The sequence below is a fragment of the Panulirus ornatus genome, chromosome 32, assembly GCF_036320965.1.
Source record: "Panulirus ornatus isolate Po-2019 chromosome 32, ASM3632096v1, whole genome shotgun sequence".
NCBI classification, from domain to species: Eukaryota; Metazoa; Arthropoda; class Malacostraca; order Decapoda; family Palinuridae; genus Panulirus; species Panulirus ornatus.
In genome coordinates, this window is record NC_092255.1 from 5853359 (window position 1) to 5880040 (window position 26682).

Consider the following 26682-nt stretch of genomic DNA (forward strand, 5'->3'; position numbering starts at 1 on the left):
TTGAGGGATTTGCTTGAGAGGATATATTAATGAACTCTGAGTTTAAGATCTTTAGAGTCCACAGAGTTTTTGAGGGATTTGCTTTCTAAATAACTTCTCAACTCTGAAGACTTAGTCCCGTTTTCTCTTTCAATAGTTGACACTCATGTTGCATTATATTAAAATGATTATCATTGGAGTTCATATCATGTACAACTTACACTGCTTGAAGACCCAACCATTTCCTGTTTTTCTTCGTCTACAGTCGTTTACAGATCTATGTACTTAATTTCATGTACAACTTACACTGCCTGAAGACCCAACCATTTCCTGTTTTTCTTCACTTACAGTCGTTTACAGATCTATGTACTTAATTTCATGTACAACTTACACTGCCTGAAGACCCAACCATTTCCTGTTTTTCTTCACTTACAGTCGTTTACAGGTCTATGTCGTTCATATCATGTACAACTTACACTTCCTGAAGACCCAACCCTATTCCTGTTTTTCTTCGTTTACAAAAGTCGTTTACAGATCTATGTAGTTAATGTACAACTTACACTGCCAGAAGACCCAACCATTTCCTGTTTTTCTTCGTTTACAAAAGTCGTTCACAGATCTATCTAAAGCTATGACAAATGACGTCGTGTCTTTGTTTACTCCATAGATCTATCATCGAAGGAGAATGGTAAGTGCACGTCACCAGATGGAGAGAAGCTGTTCCCGTGCAGCGACGGACGCTGTATCCCCGCCACATTCCTCTGTGATAAGAAGGTCGACTGTCTCCATGGCGAAGACGAGCACGACTGTCGTAAGTATTAGTAGTGAGTCTGTGTTAGTGTCGACTGTCGGCGCCGGTTACTAGTGGTCGACTAAGTCAACCCATACGCTTGTAGGTGGAGCCTGTATGCTACGTCATTGGCCCTAAACAAAGAAAACGTGCTGGTACGGGATAACGAAAATGTTGATTCTTCTTACACTTTGCTCACACTTCTATACCTCTCCTCACAGTATCTATACTTTTCCCTCACAGTATCCATACCTTCCCTCACAGTATCCATACCTTCCCTCACAGTATCCATACCTTCCCTCACAGTATCCATACCTTCCCTCATAGTATCCATACTTTTCTTAACAGTTTCCCCTGCAACTGAGGGTTTAGGGCCGCATGACGTCACAAGGTGGCCTGGCCCGTTTTCTTTTGGAGTCAGAGTGGGTGGTTGACTTGGTATACATTGAGCTTAGGGTGGTCGTTTCTGTTAGTGAAGACCTTTGTGAGTACTGGTGGTCTTCTTCTCAGATGGTGAGGACCATCGTGAGTTCTGATGGTGGTGGTGGTCTTCTCAGATGGTGACAATTGTTGTCAGTAATGGCTGTTACAGACCACTGTCTTGAGTACTGATGGTCGTTTCTGTCCGTGACGATTGTCGTAAACCCTAGTTGTTGTCTCTGTTAGTGACGACTGTTGTGAGTACTGTTGGATGTCTCTGTTAGTGGCAACGGGCGTTAGTGCCTGGGGGTTTGTTTCTTGATATCAGTTGGAAATTTGGGTTGGATCTTGCAGTATGGTCTCCTCACATTTCTCTTAGGTCATCATTTCCGTCAAGGAGGACGAAGGTGTTTGACACGTCTGAGAATGGTTCTCTCATTCTCACGTAGTTCTTTCGCCGCTTTCACGTAGACGTGGTGTGAGTAGTCCTATCCAAGGGCGATGCCTACTTTTGGTACCCCTCCGTCTGTAACTGTTCCTACAAGTCGGGGTTCAATACAAATTTTTCCCGTCTCTATACATTCAGACAGAATGAGACGAGACCCTGCTTAGGTACTGTACGTAGTTTTAATATCTTCTATATTCCTGCCTCGTTTAATACAGTTCTTTGCGTGTTTTTCCTCAACTGCAAGTCTGTCAATATTTCTATTTCCATAACTTGTGTCTAAAGTGCAACAAATACTACAATTTATAATGCTAATTTCTTCAGTGTTTTCCCTTATTTTTATATGCTATGTGCTGTGTTTTTTCTTAGTATTTTTATACTCTGTTTGCGTTTTACATAACATATCCAAGTTTTGAATAACTATGGCCAACTGGAGTTGGAGCACCCAGCTCATGGTAGAATGATATACTGAGAAAATTAGAAAACATAAGAAAGAAGATTGATAAATATGCTGTCGTATTCAATTTTATGTTCATTAGAGAAAACCTGTTTCCAGTTTACGCTTATATATATATATATATATATATATATATATATATATATATATATATATATATATATATATATATATATATATTTTATCTATTATTTATTTTGGTTTGTCGCTGTCTCCCGCGTTAGCGAGGTAGCGCAAGGAAACAGACGAAAGAAATGGCCCAACCCACCCACATACACAAGTATATACATACACGTCCACACATGCAAATATACATACCTATACATCTCAACGTATACATATATATAAACACACAGACATATACATATATATGCACGTACATAATTCATACTGTCTGCCCTTATTCATTCCCATCGACACCCCGCCACACACACACACACATATATATATATATATATATATATATATATATGTTTATAGATATCAATTTCTCGTGTTGGCGAGGTAACTCACATTCCCCCTCCGTCTATCATGTATATAGGACTGACACCAGAACCATCTATCCACACCCAGACACCACTTATATGTGGAAAAATGTTCCATCTTCTTCGCCCTGCTGGATGCCAATAACAGTGGTTCTCTCTTGCCCTTCCAGCGGTGCTGGAGTGCCAAGAGGACGAGTGGCAGTGTGCCAGCGGACAGTGCGTGCCAGTGACCAGCCGATGTGACCTAGCCTTTCACTGTCACGACAAGTCAGATGAGATGAACTGCAGTGAGTATTGATGACTACGTTCACTGCTGGGTGTTCATTGGCAGTGACTTAATATCATGGTTTGTTACTGATGTCTTCAATACAGAGAAGTTCTATTTTGAATCATGTTATACTGTTTAGATTGTCGAGAATTTCAACGCACACACACACACACACACACACACACACACACACACACACACACACACACACACACACACACACACACACACGCACACACACACACTAATATATATATATATTATATATATATATATATATATATTATATATATGTATTGGAAAGGATCACAATTTTGCGCGTGATCAAGATATTCCTATGAGTCCACGGAGAAAATGAAACACGAAAAGTTCCCAAGTGCACTTTCGTGTAATAATCACATCATCAGGGGAGACACAAGAGAGAAATATAACAGTCAGTTGATATACATCGAAGAGACGAAGCTAAGACGCCATTTGGTAATCATGTTTACCAAATGGCGTCCTAGTATTATAATATAATCACTATTATTATTATAATATAATCACTATTATCATTATTATTATCATTATCATTATAATTATTACTATTATTATTATTATCATCATTATTATTATTAGTATTAGTATTATTACTATTATTATTATCATTATTATTATCATTATTATTAGTCCTGGAATCATATTGGTAGCTCGACGCTGTAGTCTCTCATTCTTGTTTGTCTGTCTGTCTATTGTCCAAGCTAGGCGACCAAAGCCAGGCACAATGTTCACATTACGGACGCCCCAGTGAAATGAAAAAATATGGATGATTTTTTCTAGGGTTAAATCACAAAGTCCTGCCTATGAATGCAAGGATCTTGTTTACTGTTTATACTGGTTTTCTGTGCATTGCGCCCAGAAAAAAAGGGAGCTGTGGTTTCGGTGCATTATACATGACAGCTAGAGACTTAGTTTGAACGAATGTGGCCTTTGTGGTCACACAGTAGGTCTCCACCCACACATCCCTCCAGCCGTTCAATGGTGGACACACCAGGTCTTGGACGGAACCCCTAGACGTCCACAGAAAACGCGCCACATCACACACACACACACACACACACACACACACACACAGACCGTGACTGTAAAATGTTCATCACATATGTATGTTCTAACATACACTTATCATTCCCCATTCTTCATTCTCATGATATTCTTGAACAACTCAAACAATTTGATCACTCCCTCTGCTGAAGACTAATGATGTATCATTGTATCATGAATTAATAAAAATAGGACTTGAAACAGAGTCGTCGGAAGAAATATTGTCCAGATGGTAGAAGCCAGCTAGCGCTGTGACCAAACTCATCGCTCGTGCAGGTCGACGTGGCACTTGTGTTGTTCAAGACACGTACGTGTCAACTACCCTTCCCTATTAAGCCAGTACCGTAACCTTTTGTCGTTTCACCTCAGCCATTTCCCCCCATGCCTGCTTTCGACCCAGATAGATGTAGCTGTGTCATGTGATAAAGTTACAAGTGAGACGCTCAGAAACTAGTTGGATTGTGAATATATGCTTTTATACTTCTTCCTACCGAAGAATCTCAACAAATTGTTTATTGGTCTTGCGTAGTGTTCAGGAAATCAGCCACGTCTTGGGCAGGACCACAAGCCGTGTTTGGATGCGATGTTTTGTGTGTGTGTGTGTTTGAGAAGGGAAAGACTGGAGAGCAATTAGCAACAAGTATCCAGTGTCTCTTTCCTTCTGTAGCCGAGTGGTGAGCATAAATGGTGTTGATATATGTTGAATCGGTGTTTGTAAAAGTTGGAGGGATGCGTGGTGTTTAAAGCATAGATGTGAAAGTGTGACTAGTCTATGTATGGGGGTGTGTGGTTTTCGGTGCGTGTACATGGAGGTCTGGTGGGATGGTGTTTAAAACTGAGCTGCGGGTTGATTGGTTCTTTAGTGCTTGTCGGGTCAGTTTTTGATGTGTGTATCTTATCTGGGTTTGTTTACATTGAGGGTCCCCCCCCCCCCCCGGGGGTCGATGAGAACAGGTTACTGAAGTGTGGTGCAGGAGTAAACTCTCTGTTTCCACCTTGGTGGTGGGTCATGGAGGACGTAGTTTGGATGAAAAGAATTAAGTTCTCTTGCAAGGAGGTGAGTGTTAGAGCATATTGAGATGGGACTCTATTGGGATTGTATTGTTTCAATATGTAGCTGCAGAGCACCTTTGGTTACTCAGCTGCCAGTAATTATTTTGAAGTGGTTTGTCTCTTTGGTTTGCATCTTTGCTATGTTTGATATTGAGACGGTTGATAACCAGGCAGGTGAGACGTACTATGAGGGTAAAACGGATGAATTGCTTCAAGAAAGTTCTAGAGGATTCTCTCTTTTTTTCTTTTGCTTCTCCAATTCTGGTACCAGATGGCGTTCTGAGGACAATAAATGAGTATGTTACTTTTGTGTTGATTTTTGTGATGGGGTGGTTGAAGGCCTCATGCGTGTCATACGTGATAGATTGGTTGATATATATATATATATATATATATATATATATATATATATATATATATATATATATGTGTACACCTGTCTAATAAGTATTCACTCCTGTAATGAAGAAAAAACGTGTTGGGCATAACCCAATCCTCCAGTCTGCTCTGTAATCCCCCACATAATTAACTTTCTGAAATATTCCTCAGACGCTGAGGTATTGTGTGAGTCCCGTAATTATATTCCTAGTGAGCAAATACTTCATATTTACGCGTTTTTCTTTTTTTTTTACTCGCTCCGGTACTGCTCACATGTCTGGGGGTGTCTTTTCTTTCTTGTCTCTATTAGCGTGAGTGGAATCAGAAGTTTGACTGTCTTATTAATTCCCCTGACATCATCTCTCTCTCTTCCACCATCTCTTTCTGTGCGCCGCGATGCTCTCTCTCTCTCTCTCTCTCTCTCTCTCTCTCTCTCTCTCTCTCTCTCTCTCTCTCTCTCTCTCTCTCTCTCTCGCTCTCTCAACAGGCATTACCATATCCGCTAGCCTCGTGAGCTGTCTGTCTGTGTATGTCCATTCCCGTGGCTTTGATTTGAGACGTGTCCATCTGGTTGCCGATTCCCACAGTCTCTGTGTGGAGTTCGGCCACTCTCGTATTGACTGACATATCTTCTTTTTTGGTTCACCTCGAACTCCTAAGGTGTGGGCTTCTCTTCTTCCTCCTCTCCATCCTCTCTTATAATCGTTCTCCCTTTATGAATCGTGTCCACATGTACCTGCGGAGGATTGATTCATTTCTACTTTCTTTCTATCTCACACTTTATTTTGCCTTACCCAAAATGGCCTTTGATTTGGGCCATGTTTTATCGCCCGTGAGATGTCGGATACTATACAGAAAAAAGAGCAGAAGGACAATACTAACGAGAGGAAAGAAATAAGCCAAGTTTTCAGGATTAGAATTCGTTGGACAATGTCACCCAATGACTATGATCCCCTGTTCTCCTCTGTGTCAAGCGGATAGTAAGATAGTAAAGAAAATACATACAATTGTTAGTAAGTCTCAGAACTTTATCACATTTAGTGTTGCAGCTACACAGCTCGTGAACACCAACGTGCTCGTGATAACACAAGGAACGATGAAGGGGGGTTTTTGGAACACCCTGGTCCTTTGCCTAGGTCTCTGACCCGTTTCTCTGAAGGTCTGGAGGTGGATCTACCTTATCCCACTAATGCATCTCGCCATAACACTTCGTGTTCATGGTATCCCCAGGCCAGTCAGTCTTTACCCACAATCCATCTCAGACAGTCAACTTTCTACTCCTGAGTTGAGCTGCACACTCTAGTCTACAGAACACGGTCGAATGGGTTGTCTTGCTATAGGCGTTCCTCATTGCCTTACTTTAAACCCTGGATGAACGTGGCTTTCTTACGTCGTTTATAGACTATGTCATACTTTCATTGCACCTTATTTATATCTACACATTACCGAGACTACACACACTCACCCCTGATGTATAAAGCTGATGATTACATCATAATATTTCAATGAACTCGCAACACTCTCCTGCTGGAAACACTATATGAAGAACCTATCCAAAAAAGACTCATGAATTGGTTCGTATCCTGTGACAGTCGATGTTGAAGGATTACAGTCCACTGATGTCTTCGCTGTAGTGAGACACCGCTATAACCTATGGCTAAGTCCTCATCAAAATGAAGAATAAGAATCAAAACGGAAAAGGAATCAACGTTGCTAAAAGAGGTTTGGAATGGTTTCCGTTTAAGTATTCGTTGTTACTTTCACACATCTGGTTGTATAAGCAGTCCACGATGATGGATTCTAAGTTCATCTTTCGATCTTAGATTCCCTTGGTTTGTTTATGATTTCGCCTATGGCTTATGTTCAGACCATCTTCAGGTAATACATGTAGTTCTCTGATAACTCGACTCGAGCGCTCCCTCCTGGCTGACTATTGAATTAAAAGATAATTGATTAGTCTGTCAAACTAAAGCAACTATGAAAAGTACCGTAGCATGAACATAATGGTGGAGGAAAAGGAGTCTTTATGTGATAAAGATATGGTAATTATTCTTAGGGTGGTATCACTATCATTATTATTATTATTATTATTATTATTATTATTATTATTATAATTATTATTATTATCATCATTATTATTATTAATATCATTATTATCATTATTATTTTGATTATCATTATTATCGTTACTATCATCATTGTTATTATTATCATTATTATTATTATTATTATTATCATTATTATTATTATTATTATTATCATTATTATTATTATCATAATATTGTTATTATTATTATTATCATAATATTATTGTTATCATTATTATCATTATTATTATCATTATCATTTTATCATTATAATTATTATCATCATTATTATTATTAATATCATTATTATCATTATTATTTTGATTATCATTATTATCGTTACTATCATCATTGTTATTATTATCATTATTATTATTATTATTATTATCATTATTATTATTATCATAATATTGTTATTATTATTATCATAATATTATTGTTATCATTATTATCATTATTATTATCATTATCATTTTATCATTATTATTATTATTATTATTATTATTATTATTATTATTATTATTATTATTATTTTAATTATTATTATGATAATTGTTGTTGTTGTTGTTGTTATTATCATTCTTATAATTTTGTTATCATTAGTAGTATTTTCATCATCACAATAATGACACCTCATCCTTTATCATAACATGATATACAACATTATAATGATGCAATTTAGTAAGATGGCGTAACTGTGCAGACGTACCATTCACACCCCACACCCCACACTCCACACCCCACACCCCACACCCCACACATCACACCCCACACCCCACACCCCACACATCACACCCCACACCCCACACCCCACACTCCACACCCCACACATCACACCCCACACTCCACACCCCACACTCCACACCCCACACCCCACACATCACACCCCACACCCCACACACTCCACACTCCACACCCCACACCCCACACATCACACCCCACACCCCACACTCCACACCCCACACATCACACCTCACACCCTACACATCACACCCCACCCATCACACCCCACACCCCACACCCCACCCATCACACCCCACACCCCACCCATCACACCCCACACCCCACACATCAGCTAATACAGTGGCAAACACCCTCCCTCGCTGGCTTGTTTACAACTTCCATATCATGGATAGAGAGGAAGGATTTCGTGGATGAGTGCCTCCCCTCCACCAGGTTACCATGATCTGGAGGTCCTCGTAGAAGGCACGTAGCCTCACCACCCCTTCCATGTCAATATTTGAGGGTCACTAGCATCAGGTGGTATCAATACATACATGAATCGGGCGGGTGCTCTATTTTTCCGATCAACATTTCGACCAAAACTTCAAAAGCCGTTTTAAGAAAGTTCCATCCTTGTGTATGACAGGGCAAGATTTTAAAAAAACTCTGTCGCAGTTGATATTGTTATGATAATCACATACCGGTAGTTCCAGTGTTAGAGATATAGGAGAAACAGGTTTACTTAGACAGTAGAGTTTACTAACGTTCCTCAGTCACCTGAACTCTCCATTATACAGGGGCACTACTACTGTTGGCTTTCCGTTCTGACCACAACGTACTTGAGCCTCGGTCTGTGCGCTACGTTCCTTCAGGGGTACTCTCTGGTCTCCCCCCTTTAGGCTGTTTGAATATATGATCAAAATTCACTTCCAGAACCACATCAGCCCCAACCACAAGTGGTAGCCTCGTACATAAGAGGGCGCTGATAGTGTCTATCTGTGCAATCCGTCTACTTACCTCTTTCGTGCTCTGATGTCGACACACATTAACAGAAAGGTATTAGCCACAAAGACTTCAACTCTACAGTGACGTAACCCATTTTGCCACTTCAGGATAGCTTTCCCTTCCTCCTCAATATGTGTCTCTCGAGACAATTCAGTCACTGAAAAGAATGTCGTATAGACATGTACACAATATCCAAAGTCAGTGTTCAGAGTTGGAGACCAGTGTGTCAGTCGAGCAACGGTGTGACAGCTAGCGTCACTGAAGCATGATTCGATGTTGAAATCATAGGTTTCTCACTCGACAGTGCCAACCTCCCTCCCCTCAGGTCACCATATGGAACATCTTAAAGAGGCAGAGAAGTCACAGGTAGCGGTGATGTACCAATGTTAGTTGACGTTTATCTTAATCATGTATTGAAAGATGTAGTAGTTATCAATTGTATCGACTCTCCCTTTTCTTTTACTGACAGAAAATGTAGAAAATAATGAGAATCTTAGAAAGGTAAAAGGGAAGGTCTAATGTACATTCCAGTTACACAGACATCTAAGGAAGCCAAGAGAAAATATTTCGTTAGCAGTTAACAGAACTTTGTCCAAAGATTTATTCAGTTATAAAGGATGATTTTTTTGAACATAAAGACATTTTTAAGGTGGGAAAGAAACCTTTCCCATATCTCTGTATAGGAACTTTACATTCGCTAATATACTGGACAATCCCTTAATACATTTTGTTGAAAAACCTAATCACGTTGTTGATATGTTAAACTTGATTCTTGCTAAGAACGAGGCTATGTGTGCTGAAGAAGAGGCAGGTACAAGTGATCGTTGTAAGATTATATTGAACTTTGTTTTCAATATTACCGTTTATAAAGATCTTCACAACACCCTTGAAAAAAATATACGCGGTCACAAGTGCACAGATTTTGTATGTTTTTTTTTACCATCACTCTTGACACTGCAAATGAAACTGGTATAACCGCAAAATGGAAAAGGATCAACGTGGCACTAAGGGTATCAGAGGGGACGTGTGTGCCAGTGGGTAACGGGTGGCCATTTCCCAGAACCCCAAAAAACTGGTAATGGATTATAATAATAATTAACTGACTATTGTCCCAAAAAATAGCATACAGGAGACACAGGAGATTGATATCAAGGAACTCACTAGCATAAGAGGGACTGACATACCACCATGAATATTGAGAATATCATACATGAAACATCATCCCTGGAAATAGTGATCTGTGTCATGCTCGAGTTTCACTATGTGGTGAATGAGGTTACTGAAAAGAGCAGTAGTGAGACAAGACATATGGAGGAGATATAATCGTGGAAACTACACAAACCTCAACAATATATATGGTTACATAGACTGGGGGAATGAACCTCAGTGGCCAGGAACCAGGGCTCTGTGGTGAGAGGTTCTATGAAATTTACAATGACCAAGGAGGAACCTGAGATGTGTAGTGGCAAAGATGATATAGATGACGCTCTAGCTGACCAGACCTCGCAGGTTATGTGAGAATAAGTACAGCAGGATGAAGAAATGAGGGACGAAGAAACTTGGAAACGAGTATTGTAAACAGTCAGGAGAAAACACAAGACTTTTTCGGTAAATTCATCAGAAGACAACTACATGTCACTTAGAGAGAGTCGCTATTATGGAGAAGGTATTGCAAGAGAATTGTTGAGAACGGTGTAAGGATGTGTGAGGAAATGAATAACAAGTGAAAGAGTGTTTTCACAGTAGAAGACACTGTAGCCTCAAAATCAAAGGGTTGGAATAGTGGGAAGTTTTTCTTAGAAAACACTGAGATCTCTAGAAAAGACATTAGCAGATTACTGTAAGGTGTTAACCCATACAAGGCTAATGATCGAAGGGACGAGCGGAATGCCAAAGGGTTCTGATGTGGGACAATTTCTCCTCTTGATCAGTGTATTTGACTTGAGGGATGACCTTAAATCAACCCTTATATTCTTAAGCCACATTGATGATAGAGATGGTGAACACTCTTTCAGAAAATGAAGGGATAGGACTACCAGAAAACCTGACATGAAATTAAACAAGAACATGCTTTTAGTAAAGTGAAAGATGATGTGGAAATGTATGGACAGCACACTAAAAGTTTAAAAGGTAATACGATGGTCGAAAAATGGTCCAGAGACCAGCGAGTATATAACTCCCTCCCTTTAGGGTATACACATGTAATTCCAAATGCCAACACATAAATGGGCAAACACTTTCATTCAAACGTGCGTCAAAGCAGATATAAATATACAGATACACAAGCGAACAAACTCATGCCCTCAGTCAGCCATTCACACACACACACACACACACACACACACACACACACATATGTACACAAACCTCGCCCAACTCCTGCGATAGGGTCAGACGTGTACCACTGGCTCTCTTTCTTGAGCAGCCACAGGTCACTTGTTGACCTCAACCACCCTAACCTTCACCCAAGCTGGGTACTTGGGTAGACGCCTGATTGGACGTGCCATATCCACACAGTGAAACTTCCTCCCGCCACAACCTCCACTCACCGACCTACGTCACCGCACTGGCCCTGTACCAACCACTGTTCGTCCAGACAGATATAAAAAAACAATAGTCCCTTGCCTACTCTTTGTTATTAACAAACAATAGTCCCTTGCCTACTCTTTGTTATTAACAAACCACGAACCAGTGCGCAGATAGCGTATGTGAACCCCTATATCACTGTAACTCAACTCACGCTCACCATTTCTGTTCACACTGACAATTACCAGCACCATCTCTGTCCTCAACCAATGTCACCCTTGTCACCAAGACCTTCCTTCCTCCCACTCCAACCTCTGCTGACCGACGTCCCTCACCACAATCACCTTATACCAGCCAGTCCTCGTACAGACAGATACAATAGTAGTGTTAACCTTACTGTTGTAACAGTCACAAACGAATCATGAACTAGTGCACAGATAGGCAAGTCAATAGTTACGTTTTCACAAACGAATCATGAGCTAGCACACAGAAAGGCGATTCAACAGTTACGTTTTCACAAACGAATCATGAGCTAGTGCACAGAAAGGCGAGTCAATAGTTACGTTTTCACAAACGAATCATGAGCTAGTGCACAAAAAGGCGAGTCAATAGTTACGTTTTCTCCAAACTATTGCGTGTCACCTGCCATATTTACTATATAGCTTAACCAACGCTCATCATCAATGTTTACCATTATAGACCTAATGTACGGCAACCACAGTGATGCTGACTCTCAACCAATGTGTAATTTTCCGTCAGGTGATGTTCAAATAATCGCCACTAGATGCATAATGTATAGACCATAAGACTACTTTGTAAAACATGCCTAACTACGTATTAAGGTGTACCTCATTCATGTGTCCATCCAAGGCGAAGTATACAGCCCCTGCCTTGATCTTAAGTGCTTTTTTTATAAGTAACTGCCTACTTACAATTATGACCCAACCAATTCTGAAATATATTAGCTGCATAGTTTTAGCCGAATGACCGCCTGAATTCAATAAACTGTTCTATGTATAATTAGTTAGATATATACACTCACTGTGAATGCAAGCAGTTAAGAGAATTTCAAAAATTTTCAGGTACGAAAGACAGCTCAAGAGATGGGGGTCTCCCAAATGCATAACCCCTCCCCGTACAGCACAGATAGGTAGTTACACACACACACACACTCATATACAGATACATATATATACATGAGCACTCAAACGCACACACTCAACACACACATTGACACACTTTCACACACAGCCACACACACACTCGAAACATATAAACGCACATATGTACAGTCATCTCAGTTGACCTCTCATGACCTCCCGTTGATCCCTGCAGGTGAGCACCAGTGTGGACCGGGTCAGGTCAAGTGCCACACGGGGCAGTGCCTTCCGGAGGACTACTGGTGTGACCTGACCACCGACTGCCCAGACCACTCTGACGAACTAAACTGTGGTGAGTGTTTACCTGGCGTGTAAAGTTCCTGGCTTCGTGTACAGAGAATATATATATATATATATATATATATATATATATATATATATATATATATATATATATATATATATATATATATATATATATATATATATATTTATTTATTTATTTATTTATCATACTTTGTAGCTGTCTCCCGCGTTAGCGAGGTAGCGCAAGAGAACAGACGAAAGAATGGCCCAACCCGCCCACATACACATGTATATACATAGACGTCCACACACGCACATACACATACCTATACATCTCAACGTATACATATATATATACACACAGACATATATATACATACACATGTACATACATAATTCATACTGTCTGCCTTTATTCATTTCCATCGCCACCTCGCCACACATGAAATAACAACCCCCTCCCCCCGCATGTGCGCGAGGTAGCGCTAGGAAAAGACAACAAAGGCCACATTCGTTCACACCCAGTCTCTAGCTGTCATGTATTATGCACCGAAACCACAGCTCCCTTTCCACATCCAGGCCCAACAGAACTTTCCATGGTTTATCCCAGACGCTTCACATGCCCTGGCTCAATCCATTGACAGCACGTCGACCACGGTATACCACATCGTTCCAATTCACTCTATGCCTTGCACGCCTTTCACTCTCCTGCATGTTCAGGCCCTGATCACTCAAAATCTTTTTCACTCCATCTTTCCACCTCCAATTTGGTCTCCCACCTCTCCTCGTTCCCTCCACCTCTGACACATATATCCTCTAGGTCAATCTTTAATCACTCATTCTCTCCATCAGACCAAACCATTTCAAAACACCCTCTTCTGCTCTCTCAACCACACTCTCTTACCCTTTCATTACTTACTCGATCAAACCACCTCACACCACATATTGTCCTCAAACATCTCATTTCCAGCACATCCATCCTCCTGCGCACAACTCTATCTATAGCCCTCAGACTTCGTTCTTATGATACTTTACGAAACAGATTACAACACCAGTACACAACGCCCCTTTGGCAATGGGAAAAACACCATTCTACAGTGCTCGCTTTTTTGTCAAAGTCTAGATCATCATCAAAGAAATTTGTTGAAGTACCGTAGCTACATCAATGTGTGTCTATGTTGCGGAAACGTGAGAATCCTTACTTTCATGAACACTTCATACACCTTCTAGCCTCTCGTATGTCATGTATGGAAGACCATTAAGTCATACGTTATTGTTATACAGGACCTGAGACTTTACGTAATACCCATTGTGTCCTTTGACATATATACTGCCAGGAGTAACGTACTTGTGTGTTGACATGGTTGCAGGTGAACATATCTCCCAGTGTGAGCCAGGTGGCTTTTTGTGCGCCAGCGGCCTGCAGTGTATCTCGGAGGAGGAGCGCTGTATCGTGTTCGACGACCGACATCGTGGTTGCGTCGACGGCTCTCACCTACTGGACTGCAGTAAGTACCTGCTTCATGAAGAGTGGAGTAGCCAATGGGGCTCTCCTCCTCTTTGAGGTGGTTTCATGTAAGTGGGAGTAGGATGGAGTAGCCTGTTTCTCAGCTAAGGAAAGGTATGGTGTGGATAAAGGCACCCAGCTGACTCCTGGAGTAAGAAGAAAAAAAGATTAGGAGTAGCTCAGCTCTTCCTTGGGGAGAGAGAAATGTAAATAGGAAAATGTTTCGTTTTTGACCTGATGCCTCTTCAGGAAGAGTAGAGGAAGCAGAAGGCCTGATGTCTCTTCAGGGTGAGTAGCGTAAGGAGGAATGGCGTGGCGTCTATTCAGAATGAGTAGAGGAAGCAGGAGTATGTAGGCAGGGTAAACAGATGTGTTTTCCTCCAGTTTAGGAAGAGGGACAGTAAACAGGGATGGTTTAAAATCCCTTGAGGGAAGGATTGACAGAGGAGTGGTCCTGGGCGACTTCCATGAGCCAGACTGAATAAATACGAAAGGAAATTTCGTCCAACGTAATGGGGAAATGGGGAGTACAGCATCCCCGTGTGGGATGATGTAGTTCATAGTGACATCACATCATCACCATCAGAGTCACATGTTCATAGTGACATCACATCATCACCATCAGAGTCACATGTTCATAGTGACATCACATCATCACCATCAGTCACATATTCATAGTGACATCACATTACCATCAGAGTCACATGTTCATAGTGACATCACATTACCATAAGAGTCACATGTTCTTAGTGACATCACATCATCACCAGAGTCACATATCCATAGTGACATCACATCACCATCACCACTTCACCAAAGCCCCCGAGCCTTGACGTCTCCCTCATACCATAAGAACACCAAACCTTCATCCCTCATCGAGACATCCTCATCGCCCGCCTAACCTCACCATCTCTCTTCATCCCTCATCGAGACATCCTCATCGCCCGCCTAACCTCACCATCTCTCTTCATCCCTCATCGAGACATTCTCATCGCCTACATAACCTCACCATCTCTCTTCATCCCTCATCGAGACATCCTCATCGCGTACATAACCTCACCATCTCTCTTCATCCCTTATCGAGACATCCTCATCGTCTGCATAACCTCACCATCTCTCTTCATCCCTCATCGAGACATTCTCATCGCGTACATAACCTCACCATCTCTCTTCATCCCTCATCGAGACATCCTCATCGCCCGCCTAACCTCACCATCTCTCTTCATCCCTCATCGAGACATTCTCATCGCGTACATAACCTCACCATCTCTCTTCATCCCTCATCGAGACATCCTCATCGCCCGCCTAACCTCACCATCTCTCTTCATCCCTCATCGAGACATTCTCATCGCGTACATAACCTCACCATCTCTCTTCATCCCTCATCGAGACATCCTCATCGCGTACATAACCTCACCATCTCTCTTCATCCCTCATCGAGACATCCTCATCGCGTACATAACCTCACCATCTCTCTTCATCCCTCATCGAGACATCCTCATCGCGTACATAACCTCACCATCTCTCTTCATCCCTCATCGAGACATCCTCATCGCGTACATAACCTCACCATCTCTCTTCATCCCTCATCGAGACATCCTCATCGCGTACATAACCTCATCATCTCTCTTCATCCCTCATTGAGACATCCTCATCGCCCGCCTAACCTCACCATCTCTCTTCATCCCTCATCGAGACATTCTCATCGCGTACATAACCTCACCATCTCTCTTCATCCCTCATCGAGACATCCTCATCGCCCGCCTAACCTCACCATCTCTCTTCATCCCTCATCGAGACATCCTCATCGCGTACATAACCTCACCATCTCTCTTCATCCCTCATCGAGACATCCTCATCGCCCGCCTAACCTCACCATCTCTCTTCATCCCTTCAGAGTCGCTGGAATGCCCAGCTGGAATGTTCAAGTGCCTCTCTGGACCGTGCCTGGATGCCTCCAAGCACTGTAATGGGCCCATCGACTGTCCAGAGACGTGGGACGACGAGGATTACTGCCGTGAGTTTCACTTGCTGGTTTTCTGTTTCTTGCTTTTCAAAAGGTCTGTTGCTTGGCTTGGCTTGCCGGACCTGTTAGTAACGCTAGTCATGGTTTACCTTGGCCTCTTGCTGGTTTATCACAGCCTATAAGTAAGCTACCATCAGTTATCTTTGTATGTATTATTCATATTATTTATAGTTTGGAGGTGGTGATGGCTCTTCAGTATACACAGTTGGCCTACTACAGTCTCTTGTTTGTGTATAAAGGTTTAATTTTTGGCTTTAAGGAATTTGTTGATATCGTTTGAGGTCTGGCTAATAACAAAGATCATTCTTTTATATACCAGGATCCCTGGGTACTGAGTAGTGATTATCAATGGCTGTATTTTGGAGTGTTAATAGATTAATTCTCAGCAGAGAACTGTTTCATGTTTCTGGGTTGGCAGAGCTGCTGCCTTCTAGCTCGTCTGCCAGGGATGTTATTGGGTTAACAAGACCAAACGTTGGCTTATCATAATTCCTGAAAGACAAAGATGCAGACGTTATCATGGGCTCACAAATCTATATTCTTGACTGTGGAAGAACGGCACATTAGGTTTCTCTTCAGGAACTTTTTTGAGCTCCATAAGGATCTGTTCGTGGCTCACCAATATCGGTCTATAACTTGTAGGATTCATATGAAAAGCTTACCTGGACCATTTTCCCTGGTCGTTTGGTTGGCTCATATGACTCTCTTGGTGACTTAGATCTTGTTTTTTTTTTCGGGTAGGATCAGACTACATGGTTAGGCGACCAGAACCTGTTTGTGACAAACTTTTATTTCATGGCACATCATCTACGTTTATTGTTTGTTGATATAAGACCAGTTGCTAACTCTCAGGAGCAAGTATTTGATCTAGCGTAGCTTAAACAAAAAGGTTTGGATCGCTTACGTAGTTTTCTTTTATAGTTTGTGAGAAAGGATTAGATTACACCTAACTTTAAAACTAGGCCGCTTTAACAGCGAGCATCAAGGAGGAAATTACTCTCGGTGAACCATTTCCTGGAAGCTTTAACATAATAGAGTTCACATACCCCGAAGCTCGTCTGAAGTCTGATGTAAAGTTTGGTTATGGTTCCGTTTTCTCTTGGCATGTTTCGCGGCGAGACTCCTGGTTAATGCCTGGTTAGGTAGAGAACATAGACGTCTGGTCTGAGTGGTGGCTGGAGCCGGGATGCTAGAGCCGGGTGCTGACAAAGTTGTGCGTCAGAAAGTTTCTAAGACTTGTAGGTGTGTGTGTGTGACTTCCCGTCTTGTAACAGTCATAAAAACACATCACCTACACTTCAGTCGGGTTGGTTCATCAATGTAATTGATGTCTAATAACGTAATGGACGGTTTAGATAGCATTTAGCATTTAGTTTATGCTATATACTTGATGTCCAGGATCATGATAGATCATTGTGGTGAAGGTTTAGCATCCAACACATGCTAGTATAGCTGATGTCTCGTATCATCATGGACTGCTGGATGAAGGATTGGCACTCAAGTGGCACCTCAAGGGGTGCTGGTTGAAGTACCACACTGAAGGTGATAGACGACCCTGGTCAAGGTGAACCATGGAAATCAAACCAGGTGCTATATAGAGCAATGATGTTTGTAAAGTGGACTCCTGTGGTGTAGCGGTTAGCGTTCCCGATCGTGACGTATTTACAGGCCACACAGGTTCGAGCGCATAGGTTCGGTCCACAGTCAACCCAGCTGTTCATCCACCCCTAGAGGTTAGTCGATAAAATGGGTGCCTAGCTCAGGCTATGGTATTGCTGTAGAATTTATTAAGAAAGGGAGGTGACTGTGTTGTTGATTGGTTGGTAAGGATGTTCAGTGTATGTATGGATCATGGTGAAGTGCCTGAGGATTGGTGGAATGCATGCATAGTGCATGGTGAGTGTTCAAACTACAGAAGCTTAAGTTTGTTGAGTATTCCTGGGAAATTATATGGGAGGGTATTGATTGAGAGGGTGAAGAGCAGTGTAGTTTCAGAAGTGGTAGAGGATGTGTGGATCAGGTGTTTGCTTTGAAGAATGTCTGTGAGAAGTACTCAGAAAAACAGATGGATTTGTATGTAGCATTTGTGGACCTGAAGAAAGCATATGATAGGGTTGATAGAGATGCTTTGTTGAAGGTCCTAAGAGTATATGGTGTGGGAGGTAAGCTGCTAGAAGCAGTGAAAAGTTTTTACCAAGGATGTAAGGCATGTGTGCGAGTACGAAGAGAGGATAGTGATTGGTTCCCAGTTAAGGTCAGTTTGCGGCAGGGGTGTGTGATGTCCCCATGGTTGTTTAATTTGTTTATGAACGGGGTGGTTAAGGAGATAAATGCAAGAGTTTTGTAGAGAAGGGCGAGTATGCAGCCCGTTGGGGATGAGAGGGCCTGGAAACTGAGTCAATTGTTGTTCGCTGATCATACAGCGCTGGTGGCTAATTCGGGTGAGAAATTGCAGAAGTTGGTGACTGAGTTTGGAAAAGTGTGTGAAAGGAGAAAGTTGAGAGTAGATGTGAATAAGAGCAAGGTAATTAAGTTCGGTAGGTTTGAGGGACAAGTTACTTGGGATGTAAGTTTGAACAGAGAAAAATTGGAGGAAGTGAAGTGTTTTAGATATCTGGGAGTGGACTTAGCAGCGAATGGAACTATGGAAGCGGAAATGAGTCTCAGGGTTGGGAGGGAGCAAAGGTTCTGGGAGCGTTGAAGAATGTGTGGATGGAGAGAATGTTATCTCGGAGAGCAAAAATGGGTATTTTTGAAGGAATAGTAGTTCCAACAATGTTTCTATCGTTGCGAGGCATGGGCTATAGATAGGGTTGTACTGAGGAGGATGGATGTTTTGGAAGTGAAATATTTGAGGAAAATATTTGGTGTGAGGTGGTTCGATCGAGTAAGTAATGAAAGGGTAAGAGAGATGTGTGGAAATAAAAAAAGAGTGTGGTAGAGAGAGCAGAGGAGTGCATGTTGAAATGGTTTGGACAAATGAAGAGAATGAGTGAGGGAAGATTGATTAAGGGGATATATGTGCCAGAGGTGGAGGGGACAAGGAGAAGCTAGAGACCAAATTGGAGGTGGAAGGATGGAGTGGAAAAGATTTTGAACGATTGATACACACGTCCAACATATGTAATTAAATCAGCCCCTTGACCAAATGACTTAGCTTCCATTGCTACAAAATAATGTTTCTTACAAACTAATGCAAGGTTACGAAGAAAAGGACTTACTAAAGAAAATGAAAGAATATTACTTAAAGTGGAAGTGACTTTCAATAGACCTTTCTATGCACCAACTGTGACAGCTTTCTGGTTGGTGGCTGGAGTCTACATAGTCTGCGCTGCTTGTAAGTAGGTCAGCGATGTAATCTTCTTAGCGGTCTCTGACCAGCTGAAGATAGACCCCAAAACGAACTGTAGGTCTGGAGATTCAGATATACACCGCAAAAGGAGATAACGTTAGAAATAACACAAAACTGATGTTATGTATAACATTACCAAGAGAAAAAGGATGGACTGGAAGATGGAAGCAGAAAACTTCACAAGATAAAGTAACAAGATAAGCCGATCCTTCCATAAGAAAATATTGTTTAACGTGAACTTGAGAAACATTTTTTGTTCTTGAGTAAGAAAATATACAGTCCACTGAATGAATACGAGGCCATAACTCACACGGCTTCTCCAAGGCGTGTGGGGTAAAGGCTGAGAGAGAGAGAGAGAGAGAGAGAGAGAGAGAGAGAGAGAGAGAGAGAGAGAGAGAGGATGGAAAGACCTGAACAGGAGAACGGTAACTAAAGTTTTCCTGTGGCAGGATAAGAGATGTCCAACGTCAGGAAGAAAGAGCGCCAGTTTTGTGCTCTCGTATGAAGACCTGACGTTAACGCAAGTGTACTGAAGAAGGAGGAGGAGCAGGAGGAGCAGGAGGAGGAGTGGTTCGGGTCTGGGTAATAATTCACTGAGAGTCAGAGCGAAAGGAGCAAAAATTGGCTGAGTTAAAGAAGAATTAGAGTACTGATCTGAGAGAATAAGAGTTTAGTGATGCAGGAGCGCGAATATTTGCGAATGCGTTGTAGAGCATAAACGAATAAAAAAAAAAACCAGTTTTATTCACTGGATAGAAAACTGGAGAAGCAAGAATTTGTGTTTCTTTTTTTAACTTCATCCAGCCCTTTTTTTTTCTTTTAATTTCTCCCAGCACAGCCCAGACCAGCCCAGCCCAGCCTAGCATAACCCAGCCCAGCCCAGCTGTCACATATGTGGCGATGCTTGTGCCTCCGCCAAACACAAAGCAGAAGTTTATTATTGCAGGAATGGAAGCCTTTATCCCTTCTTCCTCCAAGACGAAGACGACCCTCTTCCAGTTCATCGTTAAACCATTCCTGTTCTAAGGCCACATCCACCCTAATTCATGAATATTTTTCCTCGTCTCTTCTTTATTTTTTCTTCCCCTTTCACTGACATTTCTATATTTCAATCAAGGTCCGGCTTTGATGTGGACTCTCGTCCGTGACTGAAGCCTCCAGCGTGGAAAAAAAAAAAGAATAAGACAAGAATATTAGCGGTCGTGTTTCATAGATGCGTTTCCACTGGCGTGATTAGTAGTGTTGATCCTAAGTGAATACCATTCCGAGTCGGGGAGAGGGGGGTCGAATGATGCTCCTGTGACCTCTTATTAATGCAAGGTTGTGGTGAGGAGCAGTCATACTCAGAGAGTCTCTTATTGGCAAGTTTGAAGAAGGAGTCGAGCTTGCTTCATTTGAGTCATATTGCCGTACTGCTTCCCTTTCCTGATAGTCAATGAATGCTCGAAAATGTATGTTCGTTATAGGCATGCACAACATGGTTAGTGAACACGTTAGTGTAATTCATGATACAGTGTATGTGATCTCGTATAACTGGAAATTTTGCATTTATCACTGGTACTTCTTCCTCATCTTCTTCATCACTGCTGTACAAACCATATATATATATATATATATGTATATATATATATACATATATATGTATCATACAAACCTCCAACAGCCAGGATCGAACCCGGGACCCCTGTGCAACAGGCGGGAGCGCTACCGCTAGACTATGATCGCCCTTAATAGGGAAATGGCTATTCGAATGCTATGTACTCGAATACCCTTCGTCTCACGTTGGTGAGCAAAGGAGTCTACACCGGTCATTTCCCATCAGGCTTACACAGCCAAGCAGATAGCATTTTACCGAACCTAACTGTACAACACGGAGGTATATCATAGCCTGGCGGTAGCGCTCCCGCCTGCTGCACATGGGTCCCGGGTTCGATCCTGGCTGTTGGAGGTTTGTATGTTCTATTAAGGTGCGCGTTCCTATGCACTTTGTTCGTATATATATATATATATATATATATAACTATTATACCGTTTGTTTCTTCAACCCATATTCCTCACACACTAAGGCAACAGATCAACCATACTCCAGCTGGTCACTTAACTCTAGTTTTTGTGTAATGCTCAGAATCGCTCGCTTTCTTCCCGCACCATTGTATTTATGGGCCATTGTTGCTTAGTCTTGTTCACTCTGTTGCTAACAATGCCGAAACAAACACCGGAATGAACGGGAAATATGAGCCATATCGACGATGGCCCATCGTTTGCGTAGGATGCCACTAGTCGCAAGATATCAGACTGAGTCCATGATGATATGGGCGACTTTCTAGTGAGTGGTGGACAGCATCCGTTGTCTTTGAGGTCCGTTGAATCGAGATTCTATTGACAAAACTCCTTTTCTCATCGTAAGCACATATGATAAGTGTTCCCTCCTGTGTGTTTGTGTCCAGTCATCTGCCACAACTTGTTTTACCGGTCTGGAGAAGCACTTGGAAAATTAAATCTTACTTTAAGAATTATTCTAGACTGTTGACAATCTGTCTGTGGAGATGTATAGCCAGTGTAGTAGGGACGTTTCGAGTACAATGTAATATGTGGTTCTTCTGGTGACTCTATTTGTAGAGTCACTAGAACTGGCCATTCCTTGGTTCAGAAGCCTGAGTTTCTCATGAAATATTCTTCTAATATCCATTGTTTAAATCTACCTCCATATCTTCACGTCACTGAGATCATACATCTTCATATCCCACTAGAATATTAGGAAAATGGTCAACATAAGCTTCAGTTCAGAGACGTGTTTACTCCGGATAAGAACCGTGTACAACTGATTGGCACAGTGACAAGAACGTGCCTCTGGTCTCCCCAGGAGATTTTACTCGAGAGACGTCTGTTCCCCCCGGAGGCAATCACAGGCTGGCTGTTGCTTCTGCTGCTACATGCCTTACTGAAGTGTCTTGTCTCTAAATAGGATGACGTATTTCTTAGTACTCTAGTACCCTCATACCTTTAACTTTTAGCTAACGGAAACTAATGTAGGGTTTCCCTAAAGAAATGGATCTCACTTGCATTATATTTTTGTTTGTGTTTGACTGTTCTACTTCATTTGCTTGCGTAGCAGAACACCGCTGGAGTACTAGGTACACCTATTTCTTGACAAGCAATCTTTGCTTTCTGATCATTGTCTTTTTTTTCTATTACATCCTTGAGCTGAACCTTAGCAAGTAGCATCTGTACCATAAGCAGTGAGAAGCAGATCTACATGGGTTACCCCTCCGAGGGCATCGAAGTCGTCATACTTCTGTTGTCCTGGGTGTTACCAGTGATGGTACTACAGACTAGGGTACCGCTGTAGCCAAGATCGGGGACTGTAGTGAATGTTACCAATGATGGTACAGACCAATGCATGACACTGCAAGAGTCTACCTAGGCCAGGGGTTACGATAGAGGTTTTCAGTCTTGAGACTAACTCACGATACATAGGCAATGTGGTGACTGTCACCAGTGATGGTACAGTAGTAGTATAAAGGCCAAAACTTGACAAGTACTGAGAAAAACCTTTGACACTTAACTATGGCTGTCTTGAGAATGCGTCCTATATGATATTTCTTTCAAACTATTCGCCATTTCCCGCGTTAGCAAGGTAGCGTTAAGAACAGAGGACTGGGCCTCTCAGGGAGTATCCTCACCTGGCCTCGTTCTCTGTTCCCTCTTTTGGAAAATTAAAAAAGAAAAACGAGAGGAGGATTTCCAGCCCCCCCCCCCCGCTCTCTATATGATATAACCTATATTATCACTTTAGTATTTTAGATAATGATATATCTAGTGGCTAAAGGTATGTTTTAAGGGATTTAGGGATTTCGTTGTTTGGTTATCAAGCGTTGAGAGAGTCTAATATACTTGAACATACTTTCTAATCCTCCATGTGGCAGCAAATAAGCCTTATATACAAGGGCAATAGAGTTTTGGGGGATATTGAACCAAAATACTCAGTGGTTATTTGATGTTGCTGTCTACCAGGTTATCGTGATCTGTCATTGCTGTAGTGATTCAGCGCACAAGATCTCTGGTACGAGTGACAAACCATAGTGTTGTTCTTTAGTGTACTGAAGAAAACTGGATGTTCTTACAGTACTTGAGGTTGGTGAGACCACAAAGAAAACTTGATAGCGTTGCAGTTGGTTTTAGGATAAGATGGGTCTGCAATAGGGAGTGTGTGATGTCACCATGGCTGTTTGATCTGTTCATGGATGGGATGGTGAGGGTGGTGAATGCAAAAGTGTCTCTTTGGACTATGATCTCCAAGGCTTCCAGTCAGGTCCAATAACTTGTCTTTTGTTTGGGTTGCCATCTATGGCCATCAGGTTAAAATGACTCCAGGTTTGTGAGATAAATGATAAGACTTGATATCACAGTAGTGGTTCAATGTTCCAGGTTGGTATAACTTGGTTTTGTTTCAGCGTTCCAGTGTTCCAGGACAGCGGAGTGCCGTTGTCAACACCTGGAAGCTGACTGTACAGGCCTCGACCTCCAATACTTTCCAGACATTGAAGAGAATATCAACCGCTTGTAAGTATACCAGAAGAGTGCTACCTATTGGCCATGTTATCTATTGAGTTATCTCTTGTAAGAGATACTTTCTAAGGCTATTTACACTTACACACACACACACACACACACACACGAAATAGGGATGTAGCGCATCTCCCGCCAAAAGCTATGTTGCACAGTTAAGAACCAACCATGCCACTGGTCCACAGATGTTGAAGGCAAGTTCGAGATACTTATAAAGAGATCTAAAGATCAACTCAAAGAACTAGTCAAAACGTCCAGCGTGACTGTTCTGTGTAGAATCATTGGTATGAACGAACACTAAGGTATTCAGTCTTGCATTATGGTGACGAAAGTATTCAGTCTTGCATCAGTGTCATTGGTGACGAAAGGTACAGGCCCTAGGACAGACCCCCTATAGGACTCCACAAGTAACGGGTGGCCTGTGTGATGATACATACCGCGCATTGTAATGTCTTGCCTTCTGTTACGTTACCAAGTCCTTATACAGTGACATACACATCCAGTAATCCCCCAAAGCCTTGAATTTTAAGTATCAATCTACCGTGGGGTGTACTTTGTCAAATGCTTTTTGAGAAGTCCAAGAATATAATATCAGTTACTTTGGTCTGGTCGCCGTGGGGTACTTTGGTTACTTTGGTCTGGTCGAGGGTATTGAATTGTATTAATGATCATATTCAAAGAGGTTTCTAAGGCATTATCTGTACCTTATCAACCCTAGGCTGTGTATGAGTGATCACACCGTGTTGTTCAAGGCAAGTTAAGACTTTGTCTCTATCAACCCATTGACCCTACAAGTGTACATATAATGGTTGTAAGTTCTAATAGGATGGTCATCACCAGGCATTTCATGACTTCCCTTTTATTGCGTCTTTGGGAAGCGTTACCCAGTCTCCAGTCTTCTAGCATTAACCCGTCCTGGAGAGATCTATTGAAAGATATAGGCTAATCATTTGGTCATTACACTGTTTGACGGTTTTTAATGACTCGCTGATGGAAACGATCAGGAACGGAACTTTTATCCATCTTCAACTTATCTATCTCTATTAATATCTATTTTTTAACTGTGACGGGAAATTGGACTCGTATGTGTGCTATCTATCGCTGTCTCAGAATCTGTGTCGCTCCTTTTCAGTGTAAAGATAGACGTAATTCTTTATATTTTTCTTAAGGTCTTGTTGTTATGTTTTTCTCATCCACAGTGGGTTCCCATCCTCTTGGACTTAGGATCCTATGCCATTCCTTTCGTGTTTCTTGCTATTGATACACCGGTAGATAGGTTTAGGATCTCCAGTGCTAACTATTGCAATGCTCATTTCAAAACCTTCTCTTGGCTCGGTTCACGAGTCTATACACCTCCCTGTTATATATATATATATATATATATATATATATATATATATATATATATATATATATATATATATATATATATATATATATTGGGTCACAAGATAGGAGTCGTTGCCTAATTTCTAACGCTTGTATACAAGAGTTCCTTTCTCCGCTGAATTGCTCTTGGTTGGAGAGAGAGAGAGAGAGAGAGAGAGAGAGAGAGAGAGAGAGAGAGAGAGAGAGAGAGAGAGAGAGAGAGAGAGAGAGAGAGGGAGAGAGAGAGAGAGAGAGGACTACAGGACCCACCACCACCGGGGACAGGGAAGATCATAAACTCAACATCTGCTCGTCTAAAAAGGATGTGGGGAACACCTCACAACCCACAGGTTGTAAGATGATATGGCCGGAAGGGGAGCACAGAACAACAGGGCGACGGGCTGTTGTGAGAACACATCATAACCCATAATTTGCACGACGAAGATGTAGGAAATACACACAGCAGCCGGGAACAGACGCCATTACAACCAGAGGTTGTGAGGTACTGTGTTACTCTCAACATATAACACCTACATGGCGAGGGGTTATGATGATATATGACCCACAACACCCACTCACCGATATAGCGACCACTCACAACTACAGCAACAGTATATCAAAAAAATACATTAGGAAGTATATGCACGCCAAAGATATATTTTATTGTTATTGTTCTTGCTGTTGTTTTTATGGCCGAGTACTCCCACAACCTAGGGTTAGAGGTAGGAATTCCAGTCAACCAAATGAGCCACCAG

The 26682-nt window shown here is 41.8% G+C and overlaps 1 protein-coding gene across 2 annotated transcripts in view; it reads left to right on the forward strand.

Annotated features, from left to right (window-relative positions):
- The window catches only part of LOC139759014 (G-protein coupled receptor GRL101-like), a 215754-nt gene that overhangs the window by 140777 nt on the left and 48295 nt on the right, over window positions 1-26682 (forward strand). For both annotated transcript variants that reach the window (XM_071680901.1, XM_071680900.1), the window contains exons 10-15: window positions 647-790; window positions 2747-2863; window positions 13035-13151; window positions 14476-14613; window positions 16510-16629; window positions 24445-24553. In XM_071680901.1, the coding sequence (XP_071537002.1) occupies window positions 647-790; window positions 2747-2863; window positions 13035-13151; window positions 14476-14613; window positions 16510-16629; window positions 24445-24553 (745 nt within the window). The remainder of the gene's footprint in view (window positions 1-646; window positions 791-2746; window positions 2864-13034; window positions 13152-14475; window positions 14614-16509; window positions 16630-24444; window positions 24554-26682) is intronic.